Consider the following 14,446-nt stretch of genomic DNA (forward strand, 5'->3'; position numbering starts at 1 on the left):
GTGCAATTACAAAATTCCTTGCTCCATTTCTGGATTTGTTGCAGCAGTGGTGAGGACTACAGGATGGAATCAACATTATTTTAGAAGACTGGCCATTAACAGTGGAATGCAACAGACAGTGCAATTCTGTGTGTGGACAATAAAGACAAGTCAAGTGGCAAACCTAAAACTCTATGACACATGAGCTGTTCTAACCTTTTCTTCTATGATCTTATGCCACTTTAGGTGGCAGCTAGGCAGGTTACAATCTACCCTCCTACTCATCTTAAGTGACTGTTCAATTATTTATGTCTTTCTGTGTCTCTTCATTTACCTTCTCTATTCCAGTGGGTCATTAATCAATATAAAGCAGTGGTGCACCTTCTGCATTACTTACTAACATCCAGGTCACATAACCTCCATGCACATTAGAAAATCTTAACCATTTAGGTCTGCATTCCTCTTTTGTCTACTACACTACCCTAAGATTCTCAAAAGTCTAAAGAATTAGAACCTAGGAAAATCATTTCAAAGATACACATCTACTAAAAACATTACAGTGATGCAGAATGCATATTTTTTAATAAATAAGTATACATTCTGATTTGCCTGTAGTAATGACAGACATAACCACCACTATCCATGCAAATTTAAGCAAAAATAGATTATATGTACATTTTATCTGCGCTTGTCTTATCTCCTTTCTGTAAATTTTATTCTACATTTAGTTTTTTCAGAAGGGATGATCTAACATTTTAATTTTCAGCTTTTGCTTATATTTCAGTTTTACTGCAGCTGCTATGGCAAAGAGAAATCATCTGTTTTGTCACTATTCTGCTGAAGTTGCAACTTCATCAGCTTCTGAAACTGGGGACATTTTGGTGTCTACTGGGACTGCCTGGTTATCAAAATTCAAATGCATACAACAGAGCTACGAATATATTAACAACAGCAAAGTATACTGACAGATTGACCGAATGTTAAACTTAGAAAGTTATATCTACATTAATTTTTAATTTCTGCCCCTTATTTAATGCTTTAATTTAACAGAATGCCTTTAAATGAATCCATGGTCTAGACTATGCAACCAGAACAGCTTGCCACCACTAGGGGAAGTTTTCAAAGAATGTTAACATTCATGAAGTCATTTTAGAATGGTTGTTGGATCATTGTAAGAATCATTGTCGCATCATTCAGTTTTAAGGGTGTAATAAGGAAATATGCATTCCCTGTTATTAAACCATTGATTGGTGAAATTATTGTTTCTGTATAAATATAACAGAGGTGTAAGTAACAAAAAAAATCATAGTCACTTTGAACAAATATGCTGATATACATATTTCCACTGGAGAGTGACTGACCTTAATTTTGACAGTACAGTGCAGTTACTGAGTTGTGAATTTAAAAGAAACATCACATAAGATCAAAAACGTTATGTCTTCTACAGTTACTTTCTCAGTACATTTAACTGCAGTGTGGAATGAATGAAATGGCAGTTATTTTTTGACAACCACAAAGAATTATTTTATTACATAAATCACTCAGACAATCAATCTTTACTGAATGTGAAGCCTGGTGAAAGGGATTTCTGCTATACTCTACAGTGTTTTCTTCTTCCTTGAAAATGAATATATTTGTAAATGAAATTGGAGTTTGCTTTAATTCCATGTTTTTCTATCTTTGCCACCACTTAATTATTAAAAAAATACAAACATACTATGCAGAATTACAGAAGCATATTAAAAGTTATGATTATTGCAATTAGATATATATTACAAAAATGTTACATACAGCACGGCAGGTATTTATGCACTGAAATATTGCATACTTTGGCATGGAGCATGGCATGATCATTAATACTGAAATCCTTACAATATCTAGAGATAGTGAAATTAACTGGAAAGCTTGATTTACAGTACAAATACAAATTAATGCAACATGTGTGTCATTTTAGTTAGTTGGGGAATACACAGGAGTAGATCCTAAATGAAAATATGATCACAGAGAGTTTGACACTCGTGCTCCAGTTCTATGATAAGAAATATACAGTTTGCATGCATTTATCAAAACATTACTTGTACTACAAACAGTTTTACATGCAGCTTTCTTTATATCTATCTATCTATCTATCTATATATATATATATATATATATATATACACACACACACACACACACACACACACATATATATATATATATATATATATATATATATATACACACACACACACACACAAACACACATATATATGTGTATATATATATATATATATATATATATATATATATATATATATATATATATACATATACATATACATATATACCTACATACCTACATACGTAGATATAAATATTTCAAGCACTGGCATTAATGCCCTTCTAGCCTGACAATATAACAAAACACTTGTTCCCATAATAAGTGCCCAGGCTGTTCTTAAACATTTCTAAACTAGTACTTGCTTTAATGTAATTTGGTAGCCTCTCAGGGAACCATTTAATACACTTCTTATTTCTACAGAATCTTGTACATAGGTTGTTTGATGATTTTCTAGTACTTTTTGATAACCACAAACATTCCCACAGATAGTTGTCTCTAAATGTCATATACACCTGAATAAGATCTCGTCTTAGATATCTATCAGAGATTCTGTAGAAGTTCAGATAGTTTAGTTTTTCATAGTAACTTAAAGTTCCACACCAATGGATGCCCTTGGTATAATTCCACTGTACTTTTTCCGGTTTACTCATGCTTGTTTTCCCTATAAGGTTTCCATATTGTTATTCCATCTAGTTTGGATCTAACGTAACTCAGAAAAAATTACATCAATTCTAATTTCATAGACTTTATAAATCTTTTTATGCACCCTATAGTTCTATAATTATCATTTATCAATTGGTTGATATGATTAGAAAAACTCACAGCTGGATCTATCCATATACCCAGGTCTTTAAATGAGTCTACTATTAAATATTCACCTTTCAGTTTATGTCCCCCAAATCACATATCCTTAGTTTTGATGCACTTATCAACATATTATTCCCCTGTGCCTTCTTCTTCTGTCTTTCGGCTTTTCCCGGTTAGGGGTCGGCACAGCGGAACTCCGGTCCGCTAATGATTGGCAGTAGATTTTTATGTGCTGGCTTGCCGGGCCTAATGCACAACCTTCATTATTCCCCTGTGCCTAAATGGTCAATTTAGTCAGGTTATTTTGCAGACATGCCTTATTTGTAACACATGTAATTAGGTAAACTGCATATAGACTACAGAACACCTCAGATTAAAAAGTTAAGTCTGAAAGATACAATCTGAACAAGTAAGGGCCTAGGACAGAACCATGTGACACACCCTGACTCTATCTATTAATTTCACCTGTGCAATTGCTGTATGATACTTGCAATGTCTTATTTTTAAGCCATGCTGCTAGCCATCTAATCAAGAGAACATCGAAACCTAGTTGTTCTAATTTACTGATCAGTGTTTTGTATATGACCCTGTCAAATGCCGAAGTTAAATCTATATAAATTACATCACAGCACAGATTTTCATTCATAGCTGTTATATTGTTATAGAACATCATGTTACAGGTTGTCCTAGATCTGTTGTTGACATATGCATGCTGATATATGGTTTCAAGTCCCAACCTCTCCAATTCTGACAATATCTTATCCAATGTTACCTTCTCCGTTATTTTTCCACAACATGAAAGTAGACTTAAGGGTCTGTATGACTCTGGGATTGTCCGAACACCCTTTTGCTTAAAGACAGGCTTGATAAGCACGTCTCCAATCTTGAGGAATCTCCCCATATTTATATGACCTTATAAACAGATATAATGGTTCTGTAAGTTTGCTGAAGTATTTTCAGGTCATTATTACTACTTCTGTCTCCTCCCTGGGCTTTGTTTGGATCCACTTTGTGCAGTCCTTTTTAAATATAATCTAATTTGATTCCCGTATCTGAGGTTATCTGGATATCACTAGTACAAGTTATCACCCGCTTTGTGAAGCCAAACTATTTTGCATAATATTTTGTAAATAGATCTATAATCTGTTGTGTCTTAGAATACATTTTAGAATCTACACACAGTTTATCAATTCATATGTCTTTACTACATTCTCATCTTATGTATCTATAAAAAAGTTTCCCATTATGCTCAATATCTTTATATAAATTTTCTTCAAATTTTCTTGATCTTGTTTCCCACTATGCTTAATTTGTTTCTCCAGCTTGTTTATTTCAGTATTTAAAGTTGTAGTTCAACCTCTCTTCCATTTCTTACTTTTTTTGTCTTTCACCTTAATCAGGTATCTTGTTCCGTGGAATGCAATAAAGGAATGAAAGCGCTTATCATCTTTATATCGTGTTCTGTGGTGCCTCTCTTGTTTATGTTCACCCATTTTTTTTTTGTTTTGTTCATTACTTGTATCATTATGAATTTGTGACTTGAAGTAACAGTAATTACTTTCAGAACACAAACAATGTCTAGTATGTTCCATTCCCTGGTAGGTTTGTTTACAATCTGAAGCAATTGTTGTTCCTGTACATACGTTGTGAGTAATTTCATTACTAATGTTGTTGAATTGGCATCATTCCAATCTGTTTCTGGTAAATTTAAGTCCCCAGCCACTATTACTCTTCCCTCTGGGTCTATATTACATGATCAAAAACCCAAGTCAGCGAATACCTGTTTACTAACTAATAAACAGCAAACTGTCATTTCTGCAAATGGCCACTTCAGTGAAATTTTTCCTAGGGGGAAAAAATCTCTTGGCCATTGTAATGAATTTGCCCTACTTCCCACTGTAGTGCAATTTTGGAGTTGATATATTTAGTTAGAGGGGGGTGGGGAGGGCACAGCCTCCCACTTTGACAGGTTTGAAATAGTGTGCTGTTTCTGGTTGGCCAAGTGATTTTTTCCCCTAGGAAAAATTTGCTGAAATGGCCATTCACAGAAATGACAGTTGGCTGTTTACTGGTGGGAGAACAGGCATTTGCTGACTTGGGTTTTTGATCATGTCATACAGACCCCTTCCATCCTGTGTTTCATTCAAGTAAAGTATGAATTCCTCTTGATCATCAGCACTTAACTTTGGTGGTCTATACAGTCCAACAATTGTTATATGTTCCCGGGTTGTCTTTATTGTCACAGTTACACAATCTATAGTATTGGTGTTATCCCTGAACATGTAGTTATCACAGGTCTCATAACTATCTTTAATCTCTATCATAACACCTCCACCTGACTTTTTGTTAGAATGTCTGTTACAGTAAAAACATTCATACCCTGACAGAACTGGTTTCCAGTCATCGCTCTTTAACCATCTTTCACAAATAACACCATCAATCTTGTGGAAACCTGGGACATTTTCCAATGAAACAAAAACTTTATTATTAATGCTCCTAGCATTAACAACCATTAAAGATGCATCAAATGTTGCTATCTGTGAACTGTTACATTTTCAACCTGACAAAAATCCTGCTTAGTTTTTGTCAAATATTGCAAAATATCTGCTGCAAAAATTTCCTTCCATGATCTTGATAAATTCATGACATCTTGTCTGAACACGTGCCCAAAAGTAGGCTTGAATGTTCTGCACATTCATATTTTTTTAAAACGGGACATTTTTTCCATATAGGTATTGCCAAAAAAATCTTTTCATTCATGGTGGCCTGACTATCCTTTCTAGATGTGATTTGTGAAAAGTAAGTCTTAACACCAGTACAAGCTATACTATCCAAGAGGGCTGTAAGTTCCCTAGTAACAGTCACAGAGTCCTTATATTACTGTATTAGAAATTGAAGATTCTTTACATCTAGTCAGAAAAAATATTCTTGTAATTGGAGAGTCTATTATTGGATGAACTGATACTTACATTTGCAGAAGAGATAACAAACATCGAACAGTATTATGCTTGCCAGGAGCAAAAATAGCAGATGTGAGACGAGCCTTGGATTGCCTTAATGTAAGGAAGTGCAGAATTGTTTTTATTCATGTCAGATTGCTGAATACTTGCATCCAGAATTCCAGAGTTGTCAGGGGCATCTTCTTATTTCATAGGGGTTGGATGATCTTTACAGACAATAGATATATCGTTTCCTGAATGTGTTCTTTTTGCTCTTTGCCTAACATTACTTATCTCACCAGTCCAGTCATTAATATATGTAACAACAGTTCTCCAAGCTGTACCAATTTCACAACTGCAATTGTCATCAGTGTCGCTTGTCTCTCTCTCTCTCTCTCTCTCTCACACAAAGATGACAAGCAGGAGGGGTATTTCATTTAGATGCTTTAATACATAGAAACACATCAGGATGGATAGCATCATCATAAAATACAAACAAACTGGCTAACAGACAGAACTTACATACATACATGCTTACATTTCAACGGCTTACTACAAAAACGAAAGTCTAGCTTGCACATGCTCAGTATTTATACACTTGTGCAAGCCCTTGGACAGCTTCTTAAAGGTATATATGCATACACATTGATCTCATTTGTAAGTATATTTGTGTGCTTTTTTGTGAGCTCGTCTATCTGACAAATCTCAATGGCCTTATTCAAAGTTAAATCACTGTCACAAAGCAAAATCTTTCTTACAGCATCATCTTTTATACCACACATGTCTGTCCTTTATCAAATCATCCTTTAAATCACCAAATCTGCATGTTTTAGCCTTGTTTCTCAGGTCAGTTATATATATGCTGCAAAGGTTTCATCAGGCTTTTGATCCCTTGTATAAAATAAGTGTTTCTTCCTTGTAACATTCATCTGGGGGTTACACATTTCTCTAAACTTACGTTTTAAGCACTCAGGGTCCTCCCTTGACTCACCCAGTACAACAATATGATGGTTTCACCCTCTCCTGTATAGATATCAGGTACATATACCAATGAACGTTCCCTTTCTATGGCTTCTGACCCAGGTAAATTAAGGAGAATAAATGGCTCTGTACATTATCAGAAAATACAACCTGTGTGAAAATGTCATATTCTTGCTCAAGCACTCTCCATTTCTTGGCAATATTACTGTCAAACACAAGTGCACTATTTTTTCAAAATCCATCTGCCATGCCCACAAAGTATACACAAACACACTGAAAACATTGCTCTTGTAATTATGTATGAACAAACCCTTCAAATGCACAATAAATTATTTGAAATACTGTACTTTGTGAAATATGCTCTGTAATGGCTATACTCTGCAAAATATGCCCTGTAATGGCTATACTTTTTTTACAAGATACATTACTGTAACACTGCACAAACATGTGAACACTTTATACACTTCTGATAATTCGGATATCTTTGCTTAATACAAAAAATATATGCTTTGTGAAAATGCGGTCGATTCCCTTTATTTTATTTGTTTAATGCAATTCCGACTTTATTTCAAACATTTTCCATAGTAATTTGAATATTTTTATCAATATTGTACATATCGGTTTATGTGAGTATTGTTTAAAACATTCTGTATGCTTTGTTTCATATTATGTAAAAAGAAATAGTGCTGAACAAGTTTTAATATCTAAAATTAGTTTCTGACCTGTTTTGTGAAGTATGCACACTTTAGGGATGATTCACTCCTGTATATCCCTCCAGTTCCAAACAAGTGCCTTAAGTCGTTTTAGCCATGCTGCCTCTAACTTCATGCCCTTTAGACATGCTACTTCTGACACTATGTCACTCATCTGTCTCTCTCTCACCTAGATGACAAGCAGGTGGGGTATTTCATTTAGATGCTTTAATACATAGAAACACATCAGGATGGATAACAGCATCATAAAATACAAATGAACTGGCTAACAGACAGGCTTTACATACATACATGCTTACATCTCAATGGCTTACTACAAAATGGTAGTCTAACATGCACGTGCTCAGTATTTATACACTTGTGCAAGCCAGTGGATAGCTTCTTAAAGGTATATACACACATTGATCCACATTCAGTAACTCTAGATTTACTTCTGATAATGGTAAGCAAATAATCCATCTTTTTTACATGAGAACACAAATCACCAGTGTCCAGTGTTATCAGGTGCTATCTTTAAATATACATAGTATTTATTACACTGTACAAGATATTTGTGCGCTAGCAAATCGTTAATATCATACTCATTTAAAGAATCCATATTCAGCTTCAATCGAATAAAAAATGATAAAAGGAAAGAATAATCAAAATCAGTAACCACAGAATACAAAGAGGAACTTAAAACAAATTCTATGACAACAATAACATGAGCAATATACAACTAGATGCTAAAGTAAGTCCAGTAAAGTTGTTGTTCTGACCATGACCATACAAGTTCTGAAAGTCAGACAAAAGCTGTAATTCCTTACTATTGCTCGCAGTTGCACTTCTTTTTAACAGTAAAGATAAATAAATCACAAACCAAGACAATGTTTAGATAAGCTCTGGATTGTCCTCTCTGCAGTCTGTGTGAAACTATAGCTGACTAGGTCCCTTGGGATGGCTACAGCTTGCCTGTCTAACACTTATCCTTTCCAACAACCAACAGTAAAAATTGAAGGCAAAACAACAAAATATAAATCAAAGTAAATCTTGTCTACAAGCTATCTATTCTTTCCTACAAATGGTGAAAAACAGTTATAAAAAATGAAATATAACTCAAATAAAACTTTTCTTACCAGTCAGTTCCACTGTAAACCACAAACCAAGATAGGATTGTTTAGATAAGCTATGTGAGTATTGGCAGGAGAAAATACAAAAGGCAGTTTTGAGAAGCAAACATTCATGCAATTCAAAATGAGTCCATCTTTTTCAACTACCATAAAAGATTCAATAAGCAATTATGCAACCTGGAGACAGAGCAGGAAAATAAATGACAATTAAAATCTTTGTGTTTGCAGCTCAGTTTCCCTTCCACAGAATTTATGCAAGAGCTACTAGCATTCCTCTAAGTATTACAAAAAAGTTCTGTGAAGTATGTATGACCTACATCATGCAGTCTAATTTCAAAATATTCTACAATGATATGAAAATGCTTGGTACTGTACCTGTCTAACAATTCCCAGTCCTCCCCACCCCACCGTTCTCGAAATTCTTCTGTGTTCATTCCACCAACTTTGTCAAAATCTGATTTGTAGATCCCAAACAGGCCAAATCCATTAACTTCCCAGTAACCTAAAATGAAAATAGACATCATGAACATATTGCTGGGTTTCTAAAACCAGTACAACAACAAAAAAGGTAGCAATAACAGGTACGGCTCTACCATTTGCCAGTCTTGAGGTAAATGCCCCAGAAGAACAGATGCAGCACTTGCAATCTAACTGGGAACATTTATTAATTCTTACAGTAGAACAGACTGTAACCAAAACTGTATGCAAAACTGGTGTGCCTGGCATGGAAATAAAATTTTAATTTTGATATATTGAAAAAAAAATAAAATTAAGTGGGCATACTGCAAACTACATTCACAACCTTTGAATGGAGAGATGATAAATTAGCAAGCAAAGGAGAGTAGTATTGCTGGAAATTAATTAATCCTTAGGTCTTGGTGACTGCTATCAAAATACTCATACAAAAATGGAATACGCTATTTTTTTTACCATAGAGGAAAGACGATATATAATTAAAATGATTATATTCCTGAAAATTCTGTATTTTATACAAGCTTGTTTGCTACCTCCACCTAAATTGTATTTTAAACAATTTGAAGGATTGATAATGAAATTCATATGGTACCCTAAAAAACCTAGAGTTGCCTAAGACATCATTTTGACAAATGGGAAGAAGGTGTAATAGGCTTTCCAGATTTAGAAGGATATACACAATTGTCAGCTTTAAAAACAGTTTCTCTATGGTTAAACAAAGAATATGCTTCCAAATGGAAACTAGTGCATGAAAAAAATCTGGTTAAAAATACTCATGATACAATAAATAAACATATGGAAATAGTACTGAATAGCATACTTTGGTTATTAAAGGAATATATGGCAACAGGAAATGCAAAAATATAAATTCTAAATACATTATCAATACCCTAAAGTCTTTTATGCACTTTGTAAACAAAAATCTGGGTATAAAAGCATGGTCTTTTTCATATTCCCAATAGCATATACACAAAATAATATTATAAGTTAGGACTTAGTAGCAGTTAAAACACTTAGTAAGAATGGTCTAATTTACTGGCATCTGTTGAGAAACACTAAGAAAGTACTAATGAAAGAGGAAATTATTAGTGAGTTCAACCTTTAAAATAACATGTGGTTAACACTCCAGGAATCTGAGACAAACGTTTTAAACCAAAAGGCAATAATGCAGAAGTCTGTTAGGGAAAAGGTTCCTACATTCATAGAGCAGTTAATAACACTGATATAATTTCCCACAAATGGGAAGGAATTTTATCAGTATTGTACAAATTAGTTAAAGAAACAAGAGTTCATAATAAACAATATATATGGAAATACTATGAAACAGTTAATGGTAAAATGCCAGATGATAAAGATAAAAACTAATTCTTACATCTCCAAAACTAACATCTTTATCACTATATTGGCAACTTTTCGCATGGCAATTTATACATAGAACATACTTAACACCACACAAATTAGAACTAACATATAATAAAATAGATGTTGGAGATGTAAATCACAATCAATAGCCAATTGGCAACACGTATTCTATGAATGCCATTTACTTAAACAATATTGGGAAAGTACTGATTATTTGTTACAGGCACTGTTCGCTGATAATTTCCAACTTACAAAATCTGTAGTTTTGTTGACTACACCTGTGCCTTCTTGTGTTCCAAGGCAAAAATATGTAATTGTGTGGACTCTCCTTGCTACTGCAAGGAAAAATATTGCACAGAACTGGAAAGCTGCAACTCCTTCCAATTTTAAACATTTCAAGAACATGGCTTTATCAGTCTTGCAGTTGGAATTGAAAACAATCAAGGAAAGACCAGAACGACCTACTTCCTTAAGCATTGCCTGGCAGAAAGTAAATCAAGTGCTGGAAACAGAACACTGTAATAAATTATAATCTTATTCAAAGATACATTCAAGAAAACAATGTTTTTCAAGTATAGCTATCCTATGTAAATAGTTGGTTTTGTAATGTTTGTTTTTGGAATTGTTTCTCCACTTTAAGCTTTGACTGTGTACATTTTTATTTGATATACATACTGTGTGTATTTTTCTGTTTCTGAAAATCAATAAAACTGTAATCAGTTAAAAAAAAAGCCTTGGTGACTGCTTTCATGAGGTAGACTGTGTTTTTCACAAAATCTCACCAAGATGACACTGATATATAGACTGTATTTTATATAGCATATATCATGGATACAAAATAAAAAAAAGATATCTGGGTGCACAAGACCCATGATAAAAAAGTGCCCAATCCTGGTAAGCCCACTGCTGCCAGGACTAGAAAAAATGATAGTGTAGAATCCTCAAGACATGGAAACATTCCTACAATGGAGCTAGGCCAAGCTCAAGGGGAGGATGCCCCCCCCCCCCACCATTGTAGAAGGAAGTAGTAGTCCACAAAAATTACAAAAATTGATAAGCCAAAAAAGAGCCATAAAGACAACAGAGTGGACCATTGAGGATAAAAAAGAATTTATGTACTGTTACTATTATGCAAGAATCCCAAAATTTCCAGACAGAAGACACACAAAAAGTTTAAGAAAGAAATTAGAGGAAAGAAAAATACCTGTACAAGGAAAAACTGTTAGAAGCTTCAAATAAAAATGTGTTCATTAATACAACAGACTTTTGAAAAACATTATACAGACCAAGAAACCTTGGGCTACTTGGGAAAAGAAGTGACTGAGGAAGTGTGGAAATATTAAGAACAAAATCTAGAGATTTTTGAAAGGTATAAAAAATGTGGACATGGCAAAGAAAGAGAGCTCTGATATGGTGCAATATTTATGCAAAGAAGAAAGCCAAATTAATCAATACAAAAACCAGCCCCAAAGATATTCAAAGAGAAATATATGCAAAGGCATGCAGATATGAAAAATTTCACAATACAAAACAATAAGATCAATAAGAGGGAATGTAGAACAGAAGATTAGTAAAGTAGAAGTAAAAAAAAAAATAGAAGCTGAAGCTATGGGATACCTGAGAAGTGAAGGTTTTAGTGTAGAAAGTCTAATACACTTTTTATCACATTATGATGGAACAACGAGTCCTAAGGTAAGGAGAAACAGGCATAGCAGTAGACATCTGAAGAAGAAATATGGACATAGGAAAGAGAAAGAGATTTAACACGCTGCAATATTTAAGCAAAGGAGAAAGCAAAACTAATCAATACAAAAAGAGCAGAACCAAAGATATTTGATGAGAAATACAGGCAAAAGCATCTGGATATGGAAAATGTTACAATACAGTAAATAAGAAAACAAAGAGGAAAAGTAGAAAACAGGACTGGTAATGAAGAAGTTAAAGAAACAGAAAGTGAGGGTATGAACCATCTAAAAAAACTCCAGCTATTCTCTGTGGCATATCGTCTACTCAGAGGTGATCTCTGCTTAACATACAAGGCCATGTCAAACCCTGAGCTGAGCATGTCCAATTCCTCAGAGCCAAACACTCCATGGATCTAAACCTTGTCATCACAATGAACAAAACATGCTGAAGGGATAGGTTCCTGACCCAGAGACTCCCCATACTCTGGAATAGACTGCCCATACATGTCAAGCAGTGCACCTCATTGGCCCTCTTCAAAAGGAACCTTGACAACTGGATGGGAGATAGGAAATTCACCCCGGGGATCACGTTAGTCACCCTGCTAGACTGGGGTCCAAGGAAGTAAATATCGTGGAAAGAAATATCCAGGGAATTGTTATGGCTAGGCTTGTATAGGTTCTAGGGCCGATAGCCTAGTACCAACCTATGAACCTGTGAAGTGAAGGATTTAGCTTAAAAAAATCTAACTTTGATAACGTCACAGCAGAATAGATAAATGGATCCCCAAATTAAGTTGAAACCAGTGGAGTGGGAAATATCTGATCTGTTGCTATATGAAGACACTTTGGAGTCTTCCATAGGAAACTAGTATAAAAGTTAAGTTTGAGTTGCACAGAAAGGGAAGGAACAGGAAACTATGGCAACTCTGACACAGTCAATGTTGTGGAGTGATAGACCAGTGAGTTCCCATATACCAGAGTAATGGATGACACAGGATGAAACTAAAGAGAATATGGCACCAGAAGATGATGAGGAACTTTCTAAAGAATACCAGCAGGGAATGGAGAACAAAGAATGTGCTCTTAGTTTAGAAGAAAATAATCTAAGAGAAGAGTTGCTTGATTTAATAGAGACAGACAAATATATAAAGAGCGATTAAAGAAATATACTACAGAAACTCAATAAAACTCAAAAAGTTACAAGTTTGATCAAACAAATGAACACACCAATTAGAACAGCTCATAAAGATTCAAGAGATGCAACAGAAGTAAATAGGATATATTACTGTGCAGCTAAATAAATAACAGATAAAGTCTTATCACAGAAACACAGGGCAGTAAGGGAAAGGAAGGGGATGAATCAAATACCCTCATGGAAGTATCAAACAGACAAAACTATAAAGCAATTAAGACAAGAGGTATCACTGTTGAGTACAGAAGATGGAAGAGATCAACAAAAATATTCAAAAAGATACACATAATAAAAGCAATGCGCAGTATCAGAACAGATCAGGATCTATCATGCACTATTGCAAATAAACTAAAAATATCAGCACAGGCAGAAAAAAATGAGAAGATATGCAGATAAATATAAAGGAAAAGTACAAAATAAGCAATTCATTGATATAAAGAATTAGAAAACAAGGTAAAAGGAACTGAAACACCACCAAAAAAACAGAAGAAATAGATACTTTTTTGGCAAAATATCTATGAAAATCCTGTTGACCATAATAAGGATGCTAAATGGACAGAAGAAGTAAAAGAAAATAAGAAGTTCAAATGTACAGGATATGAAATATGATGAAATAACAGCCAGTGAGATGGAAACAAAGTTAAGAAAAGCCCCTAAATGGAAAACCCCAGGCCCAGATGCAGTATCTAACTTCTGGTTAGAAGTATTAACATCTTCACATGAAGATTTAGCTATGAGTAATAACTATTTATATGCGTACCCCAAACAGACACCAGCCTAGTTAACAACGGGAAAAACAATATTCATACTTAAGAGCAAACCTGCACGCTATCCTAAAAACTATAGAGCAGACCAATAACCTGCCTTCTAATGATGCATAAACTATACATGGGAATCAATGATGAGAGAGTTTATAGGCATTTAGAAGAAAACTCAATTGTGGCAAAAGAACAAAATGGTAACAAAAGAAAGTCATGTAGAATAAAGGAGTTTCAGATATCTGCTGATACCTGGACTGTGTTTAAGATTCTGTGTTGGCCATACCTTACTTGGGCAAAAAGGAAGTTTCTTTGTTCACCAGTGAGAGTGGGGAGCTCTGAA

General features: G+C 34.3%; 1 protein-coding gene across 1 annotated transcript in view; it reads right to left on the minus strand.

Moving 5' to 3' along the window:
- The window catches only part of B4GALNT4 (beta-1,4-N-acetyl-galactosaminyltransferase 4), a 1,859,522-nt gene that overhangs the window by 81,759 nt on the left and 1,763,317 nt on the right, over positions 1-14,446 (minus strand). The window contains exon 18 of the mRNA XM_044082670.1: positions 9,008-9,134. Coding sequence (XP_043938605.1) covers positions 9,008-9,134 — 127 coding nt within the window. The remainder of the gene's footprint in view (positions 1-9,007; positions 9,135-14,446) is intronic.

This window comes from Protopterus annectens, chromosome 9.part0 (genome assembly GCF_019279795.1).
Source record: "Protopterus annectens isolate FY-2018-M chromosome 9.part0, PAN1.0, whole genome shotgun sequence".
NCBI lineage: Eukaryota > Metazoa > Chordata > Ceratodontiformes > Protopteridae > Protopterus > Protopterus annectens.